At 34.4% G+C, this 18,945-nt stretch overlaps 1 protein-coding gene across 2 annotated transcripts in view; it reads right to left on the bottom strand.

Annotated features, from left to right (window-relative positions):
* The window catches only part of NCAM2 (neural cell adhesion molecule 2), a 515,285-nt gene that overhangs the window by 48,609 nt on the left and 447,731 nt on the right, over positions 1–18,945 (bottom strand). For both annotated transcript variants that reach the window (XM_032353026.1, XM_032353033.1), the window contains exons 13-14: positions 13,509–13,628; positions 9,789–9,910 (exon numbers count right to left, since the gene is read on the bottom strand). In XM_032353026.1, the coding sequence (XP_032208917.1) occupies positions 9,789–9,910; positions 13,509–13,628 (242 nt within the window). The remainder of the gene's footprint in view (positions 1–9,788; positions 9,911–13,508; positions 13,629–18,945) is intronic.

The raw sequence follows: 18,945 nt of genomic DNA, 5'->3' as shown, positions 1-18,945 counted from the left end.
TGCATATTTGAATTACCCTTATCTTAAAAATATACTATGACTACAATTAAAAAAGAAAAATAAAGTTATACAATGCAATGACTTAAACTAACCTAAACAATGTGAACATTTAGCTGTGCCACATTATCCATTTAAACACTGACGCATTCCTTAGTCTCTTTACCTTGTTTCTTTCATCTCTATTACAGAAATGATAGTAACAGCTGCATCTGTCAGTTTTATGAGGAAGCAGTGAAGAGAATCAAGTACTTTGGGTAGTCCAGGGCCTTAGGAATCATAAGCACTTAGCAAATGACAGCTATTATTAAGGAGAACATATTTCTATAATAACTATATGAAAATAAAATAATTTGCTGGAATAATGTGCTTAATAAATTATCACTTATAATTACAAATCTCAATTTCCCAGAGATAAAACTATAAGTAAATTAGAGCCTGGTGATAGATAGAGAGATAGATAGATAGAGAGATGACAGATAGATTAATAGATAGATAGAGGAAAGACAGATCAATCTTTTTAACCTGAGTGCTCAGCCCAGTTGAGCCAATATTGTACAATGTTACTTTGACTATAAAGCATAACAATGTTTTCAGCATTTATGGTGAAAATTGAGGATTTATTCTCTGAAATTAAATTGTGGAAGTTAAACGCATGATTGCATTAAATTGATGGTACTACAAACATAAAGTGTCCATTAAAAGGAGACAGGAAGACATTATTATTTTGATACCATATTATTACTCTATTTTCTTACTTAATTATTTTTGCTTACATAGAATTTTTATTACAAAGGCTTCAGTTAGCTTGTTTTTGATATTTCATCTAAAACTAAATATATTAGCACCCTTAATGCTATGAAGCCATGGGTTTTGGAAAAGCACTTAAAGTTCCCATATAAACAAAGGCATTTCCTTGATTTTTGATACTTAGAAATGGATTAAGTTTATGAATTGTTGCCCAGTCCTATTTTAAGGTATTATGAAGTATACTGAAGAGGTCATATGACACTTATAACTTGCCTACATCACTAAATGACTAGTAAGTCTAAGAAAGGAAGTGAGGAGTGCTTTTGAAATGTTTGGGACTGATGTACCAAACAGCCATGATTTTCCCAACACCTTCCTTCTTCATCAATTCTCCATCAATTATTCATTCCACCTTTACTGGGTAGAGGGGCAGTTCTAGAACTCTGAACACAATAGTGAACAGGACATGTACAATACGCTAATACCCGAGTTCATACCAGTCAGGAAAAAGACATGAGCTTTTTGAAAAACCAAGAATGCTCTGGGGGCATGAAACAGGGAAACTTAATAGAGTCTGGGACCTCTGGGGAAGTGATGGCACTCATACTGGAGATAAACTCCAGTGTCACTCTTCATTTGTCCTAACAGTTAATGAAAAAGTGTGATTCTTTCCCTGAGGTTTGGATCCAAAAGTAAGCACAATGATTGAAAATCTCAGAAATAAGCACAAACACTGGGAGGTAGAAAGATACATATTATAGGTTTGTTTTTTTCAGTAAATGTAAAAATGTAAAAAAAAAAAAAAAAAAAAAAAAAAAAACGGGGCGCCTGGGTGGCTCAGCGGGTTAAGCCGCTGCCTTCGGCTTGGGTCATGATCTCAGGATCCTGGGATTGAGTCCCGCATCGGGCTCTCTGCTCAGCAGGGAACCTGCTTCCCTATATCTCTCTGACTGTCTCTCCGTCTATTTGTGATCTCTCTCTGTCAAATAAATAAATAAAATCTTTAAAAAAAAAAAAAAAACTATAGGTATTGACCAAAAAAAAAAAAAAAAAGCTTAAAAATATTGATTCAAAAACAATCTTAGATGATATATTACATGTATATGCGTATACATATGTGTATACATATTGTGTCTGTACATGTATGTGTATATATACACATGTACAGGAAGGAGGGGGTGAAAGCAGGAGAAGTGAAAGGTTAGATAAAGACAAAGGGTATATGAAGCAGTAAAGAGTTGCCCCATGGCCTTCCTTTTTTCCCAGTAATTCCATCAGTCTTAAGTAACTATGAAGTGCTTGGTAAGAATGAATATCTTGGTGAAAATCCAGAATTGAGTTTTTGCTCTGGATCTGAGTGGAGATGTGGCTGAAAGAGCCAGAAAATGAGCCAAGAGCTGAGATCTGGATTACCCAAGGATAAAATTTATTCTTCAGAGTGATGGGGAGACTTCATGTCCTTCACATAATCCTCCAAAAATACTATGTCTGGGAAATCAGCATTTGAAGTGAAACTTCCAGACAAGCACAAGACATGTAGATAGTCTCTTCCCAATTACCCATCATGTAACTCTTAATTGTTGAAGCTCTTAATGTGATACATTAAAAGCCCCTCCATCATTTTAGATAGTTGGACTGATGGCATAAGGAACCAAAGGGAGTTCTAATATTTCCCCCCATTTAAGTCAATTTCATTTTCCATTCAACCATTAGACAAGGAGGCTTTTTAATCCCTTAATTGCTTTTCTTAGGGAATAGGGAAAAAAAATTAAAGTGGGTGTTACCAAATACTCCCCTAAGTATCAAAATCTCAATTATGCATCTGTAGAGTGCCTAATTTACAGAATTTAAATGCCTAGGGAACTATTTAAGATAATCTAGTTGCAAAATGTTCCCCTAGGTAACTTAATGAGATGATTTGCTGAATAGGGCTATTATTAATAAGCCAATTAAATGTTGAAGGGCAGCTACTAAAAGAAAAATGGTCATTTTGCTTTGATATAGCTTCTCTTAAGCAATCTTTTTTCTCAGAAAATGGATAGCAGGGCCAAATGACAGTTAAGACCTCTCCTTATCAGTTATTTTAAAATGATAATATGAGCATATCGGGAAATATTTGCTATCATCTGTATAGGGAGGAAAGCTTAGAAGAGATGAAGGAGGTGTTGGTTTTCTTCTTTGTAGAGGACTCCCTGTTTTTATTTATAATAAGAATTAATTCAGTAATCCTTCTGGAAGTCTCAGAGAATATGTGGTTAATATCATCTTAAATGAAAATAGAATCAACAGTGGACATTAGAGGAGGTTAGCTTGTACTAACTTGATTTTTAAGGTTTCTGTGACTCTATTATGTTATGCTTTAAGATTTTCTATTTCCACATAAGGCAGTTTCTGGTTCCTGGATTTCCTGGTAGCGTGGTTCAGCTCTTCTCTATTTGTATGACCTCACAAAAGGCCCCAGAATTCTCTACAGCTCCGTTTATTACTCTGAACATAAGAGAGGTGGCTTAGCAATCACACACACACACACACACACACACACACACTCAGTTTTGATTTCAAAAGATGCAAAATATGGAGGGTTTCACTGAAGCTTCAAATTCTAATTTCTTTCCCTTTAATTGAAGTATACAGTTGACTCAAATTCCGATTTTTTTTTATTATCATAACTAATTCAAATTGCTTTTGTTCCATATACTGAGGTTTGGTAAAACTTTGTCAAATACATCCTACTTAATCTATTCCTAGTCTCCATCATCCACATATCTCTTTAGGGACAACTGGAATCTAATTTTTCCTTTCCATCACCTTCTGCGTTCTCTCAACCCATAAAAATTTACTCAGTACAAGTGTTTTTTTTTTTTTCACTTGCATTCATGATTATTTAGATTTATTAAACTAACTATAAAATTATGTGTAATTGCTCAACACAGACTCATTTATTGATTGATTCTTGTATTTATTCATTCAGACAACAAATAGTCTTTTTGAAGATCTCCATACCAGAATGAATAAAACTCATCCTCTTCACTAGGCCAAAGAAAAATTAAGAGAAAGCTTAGAACTCTTTAACATCCATAATTATTATTTGAAAATGCTTCAAAACTTATATTGATGGTTTTAAATAAATTCCAGTGTACCCACCTAAACATAAGTAAATCAGAAAATAAGTTATTATTATTAATAATTAATTAGAAAATTAGCTATCTCAACAAGAAGAACTCAATTTCATGTATGTATTCTTTTAAGACCCTTTAAAAAATTATCTTTTCTCTTCCTGTGGCCATTGAGATACAGCCTTCCAGACTCCCGATAGCTTAAGAAGGTCAATTAAGACTCAGAAATGTATGCTAGAGCACTGTTGCTAGTCCCTAAAGTACTTTCTTCACAATTGATTTTAAGCAACTAATTTTCCTTAGTCCTTTTTAGCTCCGGAGACTTATTTAATGTGCCAACACTAAGTGATAGTTATGATCCCACAGCTATCATCAAATTAGGGAGAAAACAGTGAAAAACTCATGGAAGCATGTAAAAAGCTATTTATTAAATTATATGGAGTTACACTGACTCTACAACACAAAGTAGATGGAAAATATTTTGTACATAAAATAATTTCTTTCATTTTTCCATATATATTATGAAATTAATAAGCTTGTCTTTATTCTCCAAATACATGGTTTAATCCTACTGGCTTATTGATAGAGACATTAATTTTCACAAAGAATCCATAGAGACATCTAATTCTTTCACTACTCTAGCTCTGTTCTTATAAATTCTGTCTTCTTAATGTGTAACTGAACAAAGTCATGTGCCCTACACTTGTTCCTGATCTGTATTACATATTCTCTATATTAGGATATAATTTGTCTTTCCTCATCCTGGTGAAATGCAGGTTTAATACTTAGATTCAATGTCTGCTAGCAATCAACACTTTCATAAGGAATATTTTATCTCAATATTGTTATTCCCAGGTTGTAAAACATATAGTCCCACGCACCTGGAGAGTTGAAAGCAACGGTCAAAGAAGCAATCAAGTTTATTGATTTTTTAAAGATTTTATTTACTTGACAGAGAGAGACACAGCGAGAGAAGGAACACAAGCAGTGGGAGAAGGAGAAGCAGGCCTCCCTACAAGCAGGGAACCCAATTCAGGGTTCGATTTCAGGACCCTGGGATCATGACCTGAGCTGAAGACAGACACTTAACTGACTGAGCAGCCACCCAGGTGTCCCAGAAGCAATCAAGTTTAAAATCGTTATGATGCTGGTTACTTTCTGAATTCTCCTATGTCTTTACCATAGAGATTATACAATTAAAAAATGCACTGCATATCTCTAAATAATGCTTTGAGTTACTCAATTGTACTTTACTGTGGAATTCATGCAGTTTGAGGAACTAACAGATGAAATGGCTTGGAATCACACAAAGAGAACAGATGATTAAAAACCTTTTTGAGATAGTTACTATTTCAATACAAGTGCAACCATCAAAGCAAAGACTGCCTATAAATATCTAGCTGACAAACCTTAACATGCAAATTTTTAAATGTGAAGGACTAATCTGTTGAGAAAGAAAATGTGGAGAAAATTATTCCTTCCCAAGATCTGCTCTTGTTTCACCACATTCATAGAACTTACATTGAATCATGGAATTTCCTATTAGACCTGTAGAGCATGATGTTTGCAGGATGAAGGGGGCAGAGAAGGAAGGGAAAGAAAAAATAATAGACATATAGAGATTATTTTAATGTGTTGAAGTAGAAGGCATACCATAAATGATATGGCAAAGATAAATTGGATCAGAATGGTTGGCCTTTGGATGCACAGAGCTAGCCAAATGATGTTGAGATGGGAGAGTTGAAGTATCGGTATAATTTCCACAGGGAGATTTCTATTCAACACTTACTGCTGCAAAACTGTTTAGATTTTAAGTCTTATATTCTGATATCTGTTTCCTACGCCCACCACATCACCCACATTCAGTAAGGTTCAGTTTAGCCATTAAAAGGTGTTGAAAAGTATCAATGTATTTTTTTTTAGTATAGTTGACATACAATGTTACATTAGCTTCAGGTGTACAACATAGTGATTGGACAAGTTTATGCATCTTGCTTGGCTCACCATGAGTGTAGCATCGTCTGTCCAGATACATCACATCTCTATTACAATATCATTGCCTATATTCTTTATTCTGTGCCTTTTATACCACTGACTTATTCATCCTGTAACTATGTCTCCAACGCCCCTTTCCTTTATGTTTGATTAATGGTTTATATTTATATTTGTATTTATATTTATATTTATATTTATATTTATATTTATAATGTCCATGATGGAGAAATGTCTTCCTTGAAATACAAAGGATGGAGAGGAATTGCTTTAATAAATCTTGCCATAGGAGCCTAAAATTCTGCTACTAAAACAGTGTTCCATGCTAAAATGCTATCAAGTCTGAGAGCAGTAGCACAGTAATTGGCAGTCAGTTGTAGATATACTTTAATGATCCAACCAATTATTTTCATTGAGATATTTAAAAACAAATCTGCCAGCACCTTTTCAAGTTAGAAAGTTACAGAAGTAAGATGGAATCGAGAAGGGACCAAAACTTTTCTCTTACTGGTAGGGAAACACAGATGTTGAGTGAATAGACAAAAATAGGGCTCCCCTACTATTGGTTTGACGGGGAAGAGAAGGGAAAAAGAATGCAAGACACAAATTTACTGGAAATAAAAGTTTGTTCAAATTTTAATCTAAGACTAAGCCATATCAACTCTGTCTAAATATTAAACTATTTTCATCATCTTTATGGAAACTTGAATTACTCCAAGTTTTCTAATCTTATTATACTTAACACTATAACTTATTTGTATCCATATATGTTTCACACAAAACTCATAAGAAATCAATTCTAATTCATGTTAAAGAATTTGGTCAGCATTTTAAATGATGGTTTATATTATTAATTAAAATAATAAAAATAGATAAAAATAAAATTATAAAATGAATACATTATTATAAAATATATAATTTCCCTTTGAATATCTAAAATGCTATTTGTTTTTTCTTCCCATTTTGTGAATCTAATTGGCTCTGAACAGATGCAGTGCTAATCTAGGGAACATTTTTGGCTTCAGTAATGACTGGGGGCACAACTGGCTGTGTAATGAGTGAGGGCAGGGATGTTAAACATTCTGTAATAGAGGGTCGATTTCTGGATGGCTCACTATTATGCTATTCAAAATGCCAATAGTGGGTCCTTTCAGATACACAGGACTCATGTCTGATTGTTATGGACTGAATCGTGTTCCCACCCCAAATTCATGTTAAATCCCTAAACTCCAAGGTGATTTTACTTGGAGATACTGCTTTAAGGAGGTCATTTGGGTAGAACTCTAATCCAGTAAGATTGATGTTTTTATAAGAAGACAAAGAGAGGTCAGGGATATATGTGTACAGACAATAGGCCATGACTCAATCATAGGCAATAAACTAGAAGTTGCTGGAAGAGGTGGGGGAATGGGGTAACTGGGTGATGGACATTAAGGAGGACATGCTATGTAATGAGCACTGGACATTATATAAGACTAAAGAATCACTCACCTCTACCTGTGATGAATCACTGAAGCAATAATATAGTATATGTTAGTTGAATTAAAAAATTAAATTTATTTTTAAAAAAAAGAAAGAAAGCAAGGAAGAAAGAAAGTCTTGACAGCAAGAAGGCAGTCATCTGCAAGCCATATAGGGAGGCCACAGAAAAAACCAAACTGGCTGGCACTTTGATCTTGGAATTCCAACCTCCAGACTGTGAGACAACAAGTTTCTGTTGTTTAAGCCAAGAAACTATGGCATTTTATTATGGTAGCCCAAGAGGACTGAGATGGCTGTTTAATAAAAAAGATAATTATTTTAACAATTTGTGACAGAACTCAGACCCTATTGTTAAGTTGACCCAACACCCAACTATAACCACTTTTCATTTAGTTATAGTCTTGAGAAATATTTCTGTCTAATGGGACACAATTTTAATTTTGCTTAGTGGAGTTTTTAGAAAATGTGTACTGTATTGCTGGAAAAGAAAGACAAATTCAGCTTAAACAGCCTATTAGCTTTTTGTTTTTTCTGGTTTCTTCACATTCTAAATGTGGATGTGAATCCACCATCTTAAAATTAAAGATAATCTATATGAAGATAAAAGCCAATGTGCTAAGGATGAAAGAGCATAAAGAAAAATATTTTGGGTACCTGATTTTATAGCTGAAGGAGTCATACATTCTTCAAAAATAATGCTGCATTAATAAAAGCCACTAGTATATGAAGAAAAGTCAAAATAGGCATAATAAATACTTGCTATCATCAGTTGAAATAAATGATTCTGGTTGAACTCAACATAGCATTGGTATTATTTCCAATACCCAACTCTTCAGAAAGGATAAGTCAAACATTGCTTTTAGTTTTAGGTACAAATTATATTAATAGAAAATATATTAGATGTACTTTTATAACTCCTCATTGGATCTCCGTGTTCACTATGGGATTTTACTGGGGTTGCTTATAAATTCTTATCATCTACCTGTATTTTGTGCCATAAATTATCTAATTGTAGGCCACAATCTGCAATGAAATCTGTTCTTCCAGTCCAGTTCATGATTCTGTTCAGGCCTGTGATCTTTAGAGACTCTTTCCTTCCAAAGAGTTTCCAGATGGTCAAACAAGAGCAGTCATGAAACCTGACTTGAGTAGCATGAAACCATCATGTTCATAGTAGGACTAGTGAGCCATTCAGGGCCACTTTGGGGAACAGGTATGAAACCTTCCTAGACCCCCCCAGCTGCTCACCATTCCCAGAATGAAACCTGCAACAAAGAGGGTTCCAGGAAAGGGACTATTAATTTTAAATTTAAAGACTGATGTCTAAAATTAATTATTTAAGTATGCTGTTCAAAAATCAAACTCCTAAAAAAAAGGCTCTTCTTGTAACAAAACTTTAAAACTTAGATGTTTAAATTTTAAAAAAATATTATAATTTAGAAAATTATGAAATTGTGGGAAAACAGCTTCATTTATAGACTCTTAGGGAACGATTACTTAAAACACTATTTGCTAAAATATAATAAACTTGGGAAGTATTACTAAGTGTCTCATAAACATAAATGTAAAATTGATACTATTATAGGGATAATCATAAATGTTAATAAATAAATTTCACACAGTTTAATTTAGAATTGTGTTTCACTTTTAACATATTCCATAAGAGACACAAATACTCCATAGCACTTAGGACAATGTTAAGAGAACCCACTTTAAGTGGCATTAGGTATAATTTTCAGCTAAAGGTAAAGTCCACTATGTCACTTTCTTCATCACTCTGCAACCAGAGGATGTCCTTCACCTCTACATCCATATGTCCCAAGGCAGCTCTTAGCTATCCCAAATCCCGTATTAGCTAGTGCTAATTAAACTTGAAAAGAACTAATCCTTCTTCCACAAGTTCAATGTGGCCATCCTTTGTTAAATGTTGTTTGGAGCAATTTGTGTTTTAATCAAGTGACTAAATGTCAATATCAATTCATATAAAAACACTTATTAATTTAAGGCATTAATAATCTAATAATTCACAAGAATAAAAAATGAAATAGTTTTGATACCATAATTACTTACAATACAATAACTAAAATTAAGAAGAGGGGCTTCGCTTGAAGTTACTAATATCAAGCAGAATGGAAAGCAAAAACATCCTGTTAAATTTGTGAGAAAAATAAGGAAAATGTTTTCATTTCTGAAATGCTAAGTTTAGAAATCACAAGATGAATACATGGCATTTTTTGATGATCAATGCTTAGATTTTATGCACATACTCAAAAGGCAAGTATTTCACAATTTATCATGATGAATTTCAGCAATGGACAATTAGCAGTTTAATTTCTATGAGTACTGTTTATCATTGTTAATATACATTCATGCCTAATATGTCTATGGATTCAATGCAAATTTAATACAATTTGAAAAAATTATACAAAATGATAATAAAAAGGTACTTACACTTCTATACTTGACAATGTATTCCAAAATAGGGGCCCCTCCATCATCCTGTTTGGTGATACTTAGTTTAAAGCTCTTTCCACTGCTTGGCTGCCCATGTATGGCTGGAGGACTTGGTTCACCTAAATAAGCAATACAACATTCTTGGTTTTTATCCACACCTCAGATACCTGGAAAAACTTCATTCTAATAAAGAGTACATTGTCATGTAGTTATAAAAAAAAATGATGTGATCCTGAATTTACCATTTTTCCACCTGCCTTTTGTTGTGATGAAACTGCTGATCCCTTCTCCCCATCTAAGAAACAGCAATATTCATAAATCTACATAAATATTGAAGTGTCATGACAAAATTGTGACACCTGAGAACCAAAATATCATTTATGCTGGTGTGCAAATGTTCTGAGAATAGCATTGCATTATACAAGTGAAACGTTTATTTCTTGGGTTATTAATAGTGTGCAATCCTGTTTATTCATGTTAATTTCTGTAAACATTATGTACATATGTTTTAATATAAACATTGTTATCAGACTATGTGGAATATATACTTACCAGGAAAGATAATAAGTTAATGGCTTAGCAATTACCTATCAGCTTTACTGGGTGTTTTTTCAAAAGATTTTTTTATTTGTTTTGAGGAAGGGGGCAGGGCAAGGGAGATGGAAAGACAGAATCTCATCAGAGTCCATGTGGAGCACAGAGCCTGATGTGGGCGCAATATCAGGACCCTGAGATCATGACCTGAGCCAAAATCAAGAGTTGGACTCTTAACTGACTGAGCCATCCAGGCGCCCCTTAATGAGTATTTTTAAAGTAGATGCAGATTTGAATACAGAAATTTTGTGATATCTAATCAATAGACATGTGCTCCAATATGTAATTTTTTCCTCTAACATCAGGGACATATTTGCCTTTGATGTGATTCATCCCATGGAGGTGGTTTTATAACAAAGATGCTTATATATTTAATATGAACAGGGATCTAGTGAAATGGAGTTTTCTACATGAAGGGTGCCATCACTGCTTAACAACATGGAAAGGGAACTTCTTGCTGTGTGTCACTTATGTGATGTTTTTCAGAATGCACTAGCATCCTCTATGCTTTTTTCCTTCAATTCCCTATAGATAGGAATATAGTAATACTAAGGAATTTTCAGGAGACATGCTTTAGTATGCAAGGTTCCAGAAACTTGTAGTATGTATGGGTCTACTCAGAAGAATGTCAAGACAAACTAAGCAGAATAGAATGAAGACGATATTATGACTCCAAACTTGGAGAATCTGTGTTTTTTTTTTTTTTTTCCTTCAGCAGGTTATCTTTTTTAATATGGTGTTTATAGCCATATGAAATGAGTAGTTTATTTGAAAAAGGCATATAGTTAAAGAAATATGCCAATGGGCTATGGTGACATGCAAGTATATAATAAAATAGCCTTGTATATTACAGCCATACAGAAACAAATTAAAATTAAAAATTAATTAAATTAGTGTGCAGATATTATGATATGAAATGATCCATATTCAATATAACATATTTTCAATAAATGAATTAAATGTTTATAAAAACCAGCACAATAATTTCTTAAAAAGACTTAAGAGACAGTGGGAAAATCTAAATATTATAAAATGGATCTTATACTCAGGTAGTTTAATATCATTTTTAAATTACATTTTAGAATGTCTGTTATACAGTATGAATTTATTTAATAATATTATAATCATATTATTTTGATAATAACATTTTGAGATAATAGTTATACAGCAGGAACTGTATTTTCAGTTACAAATGTTTTAACATATAAATTTAAAATGTTTAGGTCTATATTAAACCTTTACGATACACTAAATTTGTGATTCCATTACAATTGCTACTTCCTTCGGAAAGAAAGTTCAGAACAAATGTAAATTTCATCAAAAAGGAATTGATTAAAACAATAGTTTCTATTAGTAGTTAAACAATGGAATGTTTATGCCAAAGTAATAATATAAATAATAATCAAGAGAGTAATAATGGGTAGCTATGACAAAGTAAGTACTTTACATATATCATCTATTTTAAACCTCAAAAAAGTCTTGAGAAAGAGCTACAGGGGTGCCTGGGTGGTCCAGTCTATTAAGCGTCTGACTCCTGATTTTGGCTCAGGTCATGATCTCAGGGTCATGGGATTGAGTCCCACATGGGACTCTGTGCTCAGCACAGAGTCTTCTTCCCCTTTCCCTCTCCTTCTGCCCATTCCCCCACTCACACACCATTCTTTCTCTTTTTCTCTGTCAAATAAATAAAACTATAAATCTTTTAAAAAAATTGTGAAGCAGCTAACATGCATATTTCTAATTAAAAGTAAAACAAAACAAAACAAAACAAAAACAGAATAAAAAAACTTAGACCTGGCCCTTAAAGTTTCAATGTCTAAGACTGAGGTCTGCAAGTCAATAGCAGTACACTAAGAGATTAGAAGTATTATGAGTTAAAAAGAAAAGATTAAAAAAAGAAAGAGGAAAGAGATGGGTTTTCTGTTTGAAGCACCTAGGATGGTGTTCTACAAACAAATGAAGGGGACAGTGCCTAATTGAAGAGGAGACAAAGTTGGAGAGGTTAGCCAAAGTCTTACTGGTCTTGTCCTCTTTGGGGGCTGATGTGCAGTGACATGGAGAGAGGAACCAAGACAGAAAGGGAAAGAAAAACATTCTGACCAAACCTCACTTCCACCTACTGATGCCGAGAGCACCGAAGCCACTGAGGAAGGAGGTATGAGGAGGGCAGGCAGGCAAATGAGTGTGTGGACAAAAGGGGTGTGGACAGAAGGTGAAGGCTGGTGTTGAGGATTAGAAGTAGAGAAGGTACAGATCTGCTTAAATTTGTGTAAAGTCGTTCTAGTCTGAAAGTGTAGCTGTGAGTTAATATGAACCAATAGTCGTCCTGGAGAGAAAACAAGGAGGGACTGAAAAAGATAAAAGCATCAGAAATGGAGAAAAGGGGACATCTGACAGATTCTGTGAGAACCAAGAGCAGGTCACAAATTAGGGTAAGGTCATTAATTCTCGCCAATTTGCTGTATTTGGTGTACATGTCAAGCACGGTGATGCCCAGATTTTATAATAGCGCTTGTTAGGTCACAGTCAAATTCCTCACATTGTCAAATAATTTATTCAACATAAAGGAAATGGAAGTCTTTTCAAATTTATCTTCACTTTATGTAATTCCACAGCCTTACAATACCCCCAAAGGAGGACAGTAGCAGGGATAAGGCTACAATAGTTAATCTTCTGCAGTCACCATGAAAATGGATTAATTCAGTGGTGCTTTTTTCTCACACTTTGGGCCTACAGAATTTATGGGATAAAGGCAATAGTCATGTCTCATCAAAAGAATGAAATATTGGACTTGTTACATAGTCACTATTTTTACTTTCTCACAGACTATGGTCTGAGCACTATAATCCAATTAATCAGACTATTAATAAATAGGACACCTTCCTGATGAGGACAACTTCCTAAGGGCAGTTTTACTGTATTTATTATGTGTGCACTTTTTTTTGCCTCATTCAGAGCAAAGTTATTTTTATAAAACTTAGATGCCACCAATTTCAGAAACCACTTCAGCAAAGATGTAATTCACTTCCCCAAAGTGTTGAAACACATCCCTGAATTTTAAGATGTCTTAAGTTTGCAGCGAAGAGAATGGCAACAGAGAGCAAAACAGAGATGATTACTTACGGACTGGTAATGTCTGGAAAATTTCTATTTTGCTGTAGTCTCCTTGCCCTTTTCCATTTACTGCAGCAACCCTGATTTCATAAGTCGTATTTGGTTCCAGGTTGCTCAAAACAACCATTGCTAGAAGATGAAAAAAAAAGCATATTATATATATCTATGGTTAATATATTTTAATAAGTAAAGAAACCAACCTATTACAAAGTTGAGTGAATAATTTCAATGTAAATCTTTCCAGAAAACACCTGAAAAATAGAAAATACATTTAAGAGGATGATTTGTGAACACTGCCCTTCTTCACCTTGATTTTAGCCTGCAGACTCCATGCAGTTATTACCAAAGAAGAAATGTAATAGCTTCTTTCATGATGCATTCACACTATATTCAATAAATAAGAATAATCTAAACAAAATATCTTTATTATATGCATCCCAAATATTTTATCTACTTTAAATCCACTATTTCTATGGAACTTCATGGAGATACGGAATTAAACACACAGAACTCTGGTCTTGGATATGGGGTCTTCCACTCATGGTAGAAAAGTGTCATAAAGCTGACTCCATAACCAAAATAGATAATTTATGTGATAATCTGAAATCAAATCAAATTATTTTTAATGCTGGTTTGAAGGTTGTCACCTCCTCTATTTTTTCTCTGAATTTCTTTTTAATTCTATACTTCCCATCAGACCTGGATTCAATATGACACTAAGAAGAGAGCATCTGAAAAAGTACAGGGATGTGAAGATGATTAGAAATATCTCCTAGGTCATGCCAACTTCTTCAATTTACCAAAGAATTTTGGGTGTAATGGTAGCTTTAAAATACCCTATCTTTACAAATTCCTCTGAGGAAGCCAACAAAATTCCATAGATTCCTCCAACCTTACTGCTTTTGCTAAATAGCACAAAAATTTACTAGTGGAAGTGGTAAAGCCTTAACAGTCAGAAAGAAATTATGTATGGCTTATATAATCACTCCAAATAAAATGATCAATTCCTAATACACGATATAATCAGTCATAAAATAAAAGTTTAAATCATAGGTAACCAAAATCATATTTTCAGAGACATGGTTTATATGACCCATGACTGACGATGGTATACATTAATAAAATTATGATTTATTAACATATCTGAAAACTAATTGCACTATAATATAGATTCTTTAGATAACATTTTTTCATTCCACATGGTATGAATATACTTAATGAATTTGTTTTGATACTTCCTTTTGTTTCATACTCTCCCTAATATTCATTATCATGACATCTCTTTAGCTTTTTGTTATAATTGCTTAATTTCATTGAATTAATTACTCAACTACAGAAAAGAAAAAATGAATTAATGGTAAAGATATTTTCTTTGTTGAAAATGCAGAATTTAAAATACATAAAAATTATATATATATATTTTTACATGTATCTGATATATTTTGTCATATATATTAGATCATTATTAATGGCAAAAAAAATCCCAGATATCAAACAGACTTTATTTAATACAGTACAGATGTTCTAAAGCCGGCAGAAAGGATAAATTTCCAGTTGGCAAAATTGACATCTGTATTTCTCAGTTTCTCTGCCTCATAAGAAAACTGACCTTGCTTTTGAGAGTGTATTGCTTTGACAAAGCTTTGGATTATAATACCTGATGTCAAAGTTAAGGGAGGCCATGTGGGAAAGTCTGATGAGCAGGGATATCCAACTGATTAGAGGCTACTAGAATAAATGGGAATATGAAGGCTTAATCCAAGTATTGTTGCCAAGCTAACAACCTGTAAGCTTTTTCAGGAAACCCACATCCAGTTGGTTGGTGACCTGAAATCAATCTATATATGTAATATCAATCCAAGAAAAATAAATAGCTACAATTGAGAGGTTAGAGCATTAGATCATACAGATTAAGGAAAAAGAGGAGGGAATCAAATGAAAACTTTGAAAGCTAAAATGCTGAGAAGTTGAAATCCTACAGTCCTTGAAAGAAAGTTTCTGTTCAAGGTCAGTATAACAAGGAATTCAAGAGTTTAAAAGTCATCCTATGTTATCAATTTTGCCATAAATAAATAAAACAAATTTAAAGCCAGTGTGAACTAGGCTTACTGTTCTGCAGAGATTTTTAAAGCTTTATAAAAGTGTGTTTGTTCATCAGGGCTTATAATAAAAATGCTTAACCCTTTGGACAGTCAATATTGTCATGCACCAGTGAATGTTGAATATGATGTCATGAAGTAGTCGGTGTTTGATTGCCCCTGCCTTTATCCTAATGGAGAATGACTTGATGTAGCATGGGGACATAACAGACTCATGCAAGTATTAGTCTGACTACAAAAACTTTGCAAGAAGACACTGTTGTGATGCATGCTTTAAAGTCATGAAGGAAGTCATTTGGTTCTGAGCTTAATTCCACCACTGACTGAGATCCTACTGTTTCAGGGCTGAGTGAGTCTCCCAGCTCATCAACAAAGACACTTTTATTAAGTGTCACAGAAACACAAGTAGAAAAATAAATTGAAAGTAGGTATAGATAAAATAATTTGTGCTCCGTAAAATAATCATCACCACACATCAATGATGTATGCAAATGAGGATATTATATGGAGACTGAAGTAATGCAAAATAACAGCCCAAAAGTTGTTCATCTTTGACTCTTTTTAATGGCAAAATACTCTGTATTTGGATACTTACTTATAAATATCAACATTTGCACAGATACAGGAGAGATTGCTATAGATGACTTTCCTGCTGCAGACAACTTTGCTATGTTCTATGTGCCTCCCCATATTTCTATGACGTAAAGATGCAACTGCTACCATCATTTTAAGATCATTGATACACTGTAACTCAGCCGTGTAGGTTAGAACAATTGGTAATGTTTCTGTTCATTTGTTTGCCTTGATATAACTCAGCAAGAAAATCAGTAGAATTCAAATCACGTGACTTTATTTGTAAATAAAATCATCTGGAAATCAAAAGTGTGGAGATCAGACGGTTCATCTTTTTAGGTTATGGATGATAGAGCTAGCAAACTATCAGAGTATATCGAAAAAGGAATATGGAGATTATTAGATTAAATAATTAAAACAACCCCCCACCTCCCCCTAGAAAAACCTTCCACATTTTACTTGGATTATCTGAATGTTTCTAGTAAAAGCTTTTCCTGGCTTAAATGGTTGGTCGGCATTCTTCCTCCTCTGTCATTTCACAGGACTTGTGAGGAGTGTTGAGTTGTCCCTCTGTCTCTGCCAGGGAGAAACTCATTTCTTTAATTACATTATAAGCAAATCAGAAAATCACGTTCCTCCAAGTTTCCTCATATTCTTCTGTTCTCCGTATCAAGACTCTCCCCTCTGCTGACTTGAGTTTCACAGCAGAGCCAGAGCGTTTGCAGAGGAGACAGGCAAAGAGGTGACTTACTGGCTGAATTGTTATTACAGCACTGGGCTACAACAGCCAACGGTATTGTGGATGAGGGGGCCTTGTGGAGGCAAAATTACAGGGCAAAGGCATGAAAGTAAACCTACTGAAGCAAGTTTTACAAAGTTTATACACAAGAAGAAGTCAGTCTGCTTTTGAGTTCTGACTGTAAGGGTTTTGCTACAATAACCCTTATTATGAGGCTTATTAACATTGTGTGAACATAAAGATTATTGTGTGAAATAGAAAGCGCTCCATAAATTGGGACCCATTTAAAGAGAGGGAAAGGAAAAGATTCAGGGGAGGCAAAGCCCGGATCTGTAATTTGACTTGCCTTTCTTAAATGAGAGGATACATACGTTAAATCATCCACAATTTCTTGGCATATTACCAAACACAGGGTTTTTGAACACCCAAGGTAGAGCCTGAAAGCAAACTACCACTTGAAATATGAAAGGCCGCATACTTCATAAAAGACTCATACCTCAAATTATGAAGTTAGTTAATGGAAGGCTTTCTTTCCCCAAATGTGCGCATACAATAGAACAAAAGAATCACAAACTGAGGTGTGGGATCGGTTCTTTCCCTATAATTTGTTAGAAATTCAAACTCAAAAATTAGGTGAGAGTAGATCTAGATTACAAACTACTACAAGTTCTTTAAGGACAAATGGCATAAATTATTTTACAGTTATATTCAGTTAGCATGATTTGGAAATCATAATGCAATTCTTCTGAAAATTATAAACCACCACGAATTTTTCTGTGACATGGCAACAGGTATAGGTTCTGCAAAGAATCTGTTTTTTTTTTTTCTTCTCCTCCCCCCTCCTCCTTGCTTCATTAATTTAATGTTTCTACCTGATTTAAATATAATCAAGTTCCAAAAACAACTATTTTGTCATCTGGCTGTAAATGCAAAAGTCTAGCAAATACTGAAATGCATAAAACTAATGACATTGAAACTGGCAAATGAAGGAAAACAGAAACGTTTTTACATTATTTGTGCAAGTATGGAGATCGTATTGCTAGAGAGAAAAATCTAAAGTTTCATTTTCCCTTTAAGAGGGGAATCAGAGTTCATTAAAGGGAGTTAATAAAGTAAGTTTTAGTTTGTTCAGTTACATATTGTAAATACCATCCCTTTAGCTGTCAAGAGAAGCAGAGGCTACAGACTATGACTCTTTGAGCAAAATAAATTACATATTTGCAAACTCATTAGGCTGAGCAAAGTTCTAAAGTGAGATGAAATTGAGCCATGCTCTTTGGCTCTCTTAAACCTCAGGCCTCTCCATGGGGTTTTCTAGCCATCAGTGTAAGCAGGTAAGGACTCCCGGAGGCAGAAAGGCCACCTGAAAGGCCACTTATTCAGGCTGTCAGCAACCTTGAGACAAGAAATCACAAAGCTTAGCTAGTATGGGACTCATCATTCAAGATTACACTTACTGCTGATCTCCTCAGATAAATCTGTAAATATAATAAAATCCCCGAAGGTTCTCACCCAAGATTCAGCTTTTGTTCCCTAGCAATGAAAATAAGCCAAAAATCCCTTTTATTTCTTTTTCTTCTTCTACTTCCTCCTCCTCCCCTTCCTTTTTCTTCTTTTAAGATTTTATTTATTTGTCAGTGAGAGATCTCAAGCAGGAGCACAAAGCGGGGGGGGGGGGGGGGGGGGGGGGGGGGGCAGGGAGAGGAAGAAACAGGCCCCCTGCTGAGCAAGGAGCCCTGGGCAAGAATCATCCCAGGACTCTGGGATCAGGACCTGAGCTGAAGGCAGATGCTTATCTGACTGAGCCCCCCAGGAGTCCTTTCTTCTCCTCCCCCCCTTCTTTCTTCTTATTTCTTTTTCTTCTCCTTCTTCTCTTCCTCCTCCTCCTCCTCCTCCTTCTTCTTCTCCTGGAGAATTATCACACTTGATTTTAGCCAAAAGGCCGAGAAGCGATCTCCTGGAGAACTATCAGACTGTCTTCTGCAGGAGTTTGCAACAGGTTTAAAGAAAAGTGTATTTTATCCATAATGTAGAC

This window comes from Mustela erminea, chromosome 1 (assembly GCF_009829155.1).
Source record: "Mustela erminea isolate mMusErm1 chromosome 1, mMusErm1.Pri, whole genome shotgun sequence".
Taxonomy (NCBI): domain Eukaryota; kingdom Metazoa; phylum Chordata; class Mammalia; order Carnivora; family Mustelidae; genus Mustela; species Mustela erminea.
This window is presented reverse-complemented; position numbering and strand designations above follow the sequence as displayed.